This window comes from Limulus polyphemus, unplaced genomic scaffold (assembly GCF_000517525.1).
Source record: "Limulus polyphemus unplaced genomic scaffold, Limulus_polyphemus-2.1.2 Scaffold5934, whole genome shotgun sequence".
NCBI classification, from domain to species: domain Eukaryota; kingdom Metazoa; phylum Arthropoda; class Merostomata; order Xiphosura; family Limulidae; genus Limulus; species Limulus polyphemus.
The window spans coordinates 1-3732 of record NW_013671544.1 but is presented as its reverse complement, the minus strand read 5'-3'; the positions used below and the strand labels follow the sequence as shown (position 1 = coordinate 3732).

The 3732-nt window shown below is 36.0% G+C and overlaps 1 protein-coding gene across 1 annotated transcript in view; it reads right to left on the bottom strand.

Annotated features, from left to right (window-relative positions):
- Window positions 1–2595, bottom strand: part of LOC106473154 (activated CDC42 kinase 1-like) — a gene marked incomplete at its 3' end in the record, with an annotated part of 49691 nt that extends 47096 nt beyond the window's left edge. Inside the window, exon 1 of the mRNA XM_013933833.1 lies at window positions 2112–2595. Coding sequence (XP_013789287.1) covers window positions 2112–2145 — 34 coding nt within the window. The remainder of the gene's footprint in view (window positions 1–2111) is intronic.
- Window positions 2596–3732: the final 1137 nt, after the last annotated feature.

The following is a 3732-nucleotide window of genomic DNA, read 5'->3' as shown; positions in this document are numbered from 1 at the left end:
GACGGTCAATCCCACTATTCGTTGGTAAAAGAGTAGCCCAAGAGTTGGCGGTGGGTGGTGATGACTAGCTGCCTTCCCTCTAGTCTTACATTGCTAAATTAGGGACGGCTAGTGCAGATGAACAATAAGAGAAGAAAATACTCATCAAACGAACGTGATTATACGTCAATTTTAGTAAGCTCCATAAAAAAGTTCAACTGTGCCCTATTTGATGTTTTTATTGTAACTATATTTTACATTTAAACATACAGGGACTCTACGAGTACGGGCAACATGTCTTAACGGTACTACCAGTGTCCTGTAGTTTGGTTTGGTTCTTTCAGAGCAAAGCCACATTCAGCTATCTACTGTGTCCACAAAAGAAAATCGAACCTCGGATTTTAGCGTTCTAAGTCCCTAAACTTACTGCTGTCCCACTGGGGGACATGTGCAGTGTAGTATACAGATATGGCATGCTTAACTTATTATACTAAGTACTACTAATTAAGCACTATGCAACACAATGGACTGTCACTGGTATCAAACCCCAATTTTTAGCATTATAAGCTTTCAGACTTATCACTGAAACACCGGTGGCAAATGGATATATATATATATATACTTTTTTGAGCTGACCAACATTTAATGTTTCCTAGACTTATAGTTTTGGCTCAGAACCCAATAAATCCGGTCTTATCATAATTTAGCCCTAACTGTTACCTTATATAACGAAATAGAACTTCTTGTTCAATCAACGCCGCCATGTTGGACGTCAAAATTCCGTTTCTAGCAATCTACATCAATAAAAGAATCGGTAAAGATTTTCAAGTTGTCAACAGCGCATCGCTGAGATAACTTACATTATCAGATAACAAGATTTTGGAGGGAACTTTGTCATTTTTTTACCTAAGCCTAATGTAAGCACTTTACGTCCAATAAGGCGATGTAAACTATAGACTATGTGACTTTTTTAAAGTCCATGCGAGACCTTCTATAGTATAAACCGGTCAAGGCTGTTATTTGCTGTTTCATGGGATAGTTATACTGTATCTAATGCCATCCTGACTATGATGTTACTTGATGAAATACTTTCAGGATATTTTGATTGCTTTAATTAATTTGTTGTTGAATGTTTTACCAGGTGGACTGTGTGTTACGATTACCATGTCGTTCCATATCTTACCACGTGAACTGTATGTTACGATTACCGTGTCATTCTATGTCTTACCACGTAGATTGTGTGTTATGATTATCCTGTTGCTCTACTTCTTACCACGTGAACTGTGTTTTACGATTATCCTGTTATTCTATGTCTTACCACGTAGATTGTGTGTTATGATTATCCTGTTGCTCTACTTCTTACCACGTGAACTGTATGTTACGATTACCGTGTTATTCTATGTCTTACCACGTAGATTGTGTGTTATGATTATCCTGTTGCTCTACTTCTTACCACGTGAACTGTATGTTACGATTACCGTGTTATTCTATGTCTTACCACGTAGATTGTGTGTTATGATTATCCTGTTGCTCTACTTCTTACCACGTGAACTGTATGTTACGATTACCGTGTTATTCTATGGCTTACCACGTAGATTGTGTGTTATGATTATCCCGTTGCTCTACTTCTTACCACGTGAACTGTGTTTTACGATTATCCTGTTATTCTATGTCTTACCACGTAGATTGTGTGTTATGATTATCCCGTTGCTCTACGTCTTACCACATGAACTGTATGTTACGATTACCGTGTTATTCTATGTCTTACCACGTAGATTGTGTGTTACAATTATCCTGTTGCTCTACTTCTTACCACGTGAACTGTGTTTTACGATTATCCTGTTGCTCCATGAATTATCACGTGGACTGTGTATTATGCTACCCTGTTGTTTAAGCACCATCGTAAATATTTCAACAGATTATGCAACACTAGTAATAATTTAATGTACAACGAAGAAAAACTTGATCATAAACATGGTTATTGGTAAAGACCTAGAAAATAACCTACGTTCTCTTAACTGCGAGTAAATGGTAGTCAAAGTTAAAGTATAAGATAAGTTTAGTTGTTTATTTAATATGTTTTATATCACGAAAACATTAACAAATGAAATCAGAGGAAACTCAAATCTAACCTTTCTCGTTGTTCATATCCTGGCTGAGATCCATCGAAGAAGTGCAGTGCTTTTAATAAATTATATTAATGGATTTTTAAGCAGAATAGCCATGCGAGCACCGATTTTTTTTTAAAAAAGAAACGTCGCCGTCACTTGTACAAATGTCCTATATGCATTTATAAATTGTCTCTATACTAAAAAATGGAACAATGTACAAGTCCGGTTGTTTTAAGGATGTGATAAATATATATGACGTCACTCTCGTAAATCTTCCAAAATTTTGTCTTGATTAGGCCAACGTCATGGTGATGACTCATTCACTTGTCTAAGAGCTGTAGTTTTATAGAGTTTTTCAAACACCCCAAAGCAATAAGTACATACATACCCAAAGCATTTTTATACATGTACAATATTGATAGCAGGCCTAACTTCCATAACGCCTCTTTTGGCAAACAACAATTACGTATCGTCCCTTTTTTCGTACCCACCCCACTTTTTTACTTACACTATAATCAACAAAGTACATAGGATTTACCCTGAGCAGTTCGATGAAAGGAAAATTATTAGAATTAAAAAAAAAAAAGACCGCTGTCCTTGAATACTCTACTTCCCGCTGTTACACACAACGGGTCTTCAAGAACACTTTAACGGAAAAATGTTAGCGGATAAATAACTATGTGAAGAGTAATAAATACAAGTATGTGAGAGGGGAATTGTTGTACTTACAGAGATAATCAGTGATGGTTAATATAATATCCAATACTTTACTGTCACTGTGATTGGAAATATCTGATGAAAGATATATAGCTGAAAAGTTTTTGAAACAGCTTCTAGTGGTGATATTATATTTATATGGATAAACCATTTTGTCTCTAACCCTCACGCACAACATTCAAAGTAAAAATATATTTACATGTTGCTTGAGAAACGGAAGTAGAGTATTCAGTGAGAGTTTCATGTTTTTATTATCACAATTTTTCTTGCATCGAACAGTTTCAAGAACTTTATATATGTTCAATAATTAAGTGGGTACGTCTTGAAAAATTTATGTGCGCTTTTAAGACGACGTCAGCTTGCTGTGCTGCTTCTTGTGACGCACGCCCCCAACTCGTCCATACTACAAAAGCTTATTTCAGAGTTCTTCTTGTTGAAGACGTCCCAACTTGTCTTACAACGTTAGTCATATTTCAGATCTTCTCTTGTGAACTACGTCTCAGATTATCTTATTACGTTAAGCATATTTCAGAATTTTGTTATGTACGTCTCAACTTGTCTTACTACTGTTACGTCACTGGTCGCTTGTTAATTTACCATAAAAAAAATTATTCCTGAGAAACTTCAGCGATACAAGTCCTTTCTTAGATAAAACTAGTTTATTCTTCCTCAATACAACTTTGAAATATACAGAATTTCCACAGTCATTTTAACTTAAACACACGCTATAATTCACAATGATTTACACACTTTACTTACGGCTTGACTCGATTATATCCGTTATCAATTTATCTACCGTCTTATATACTAAAATAGAGGGCGTCTAGCAAATGCTGGGACGTTCGTGAGGTTCCCGATCCTTCAAGAATCTCATCACGTGTTTACCAGCGTTACGTGACTTCCGCTGTCGTAACACTGCCCCTTC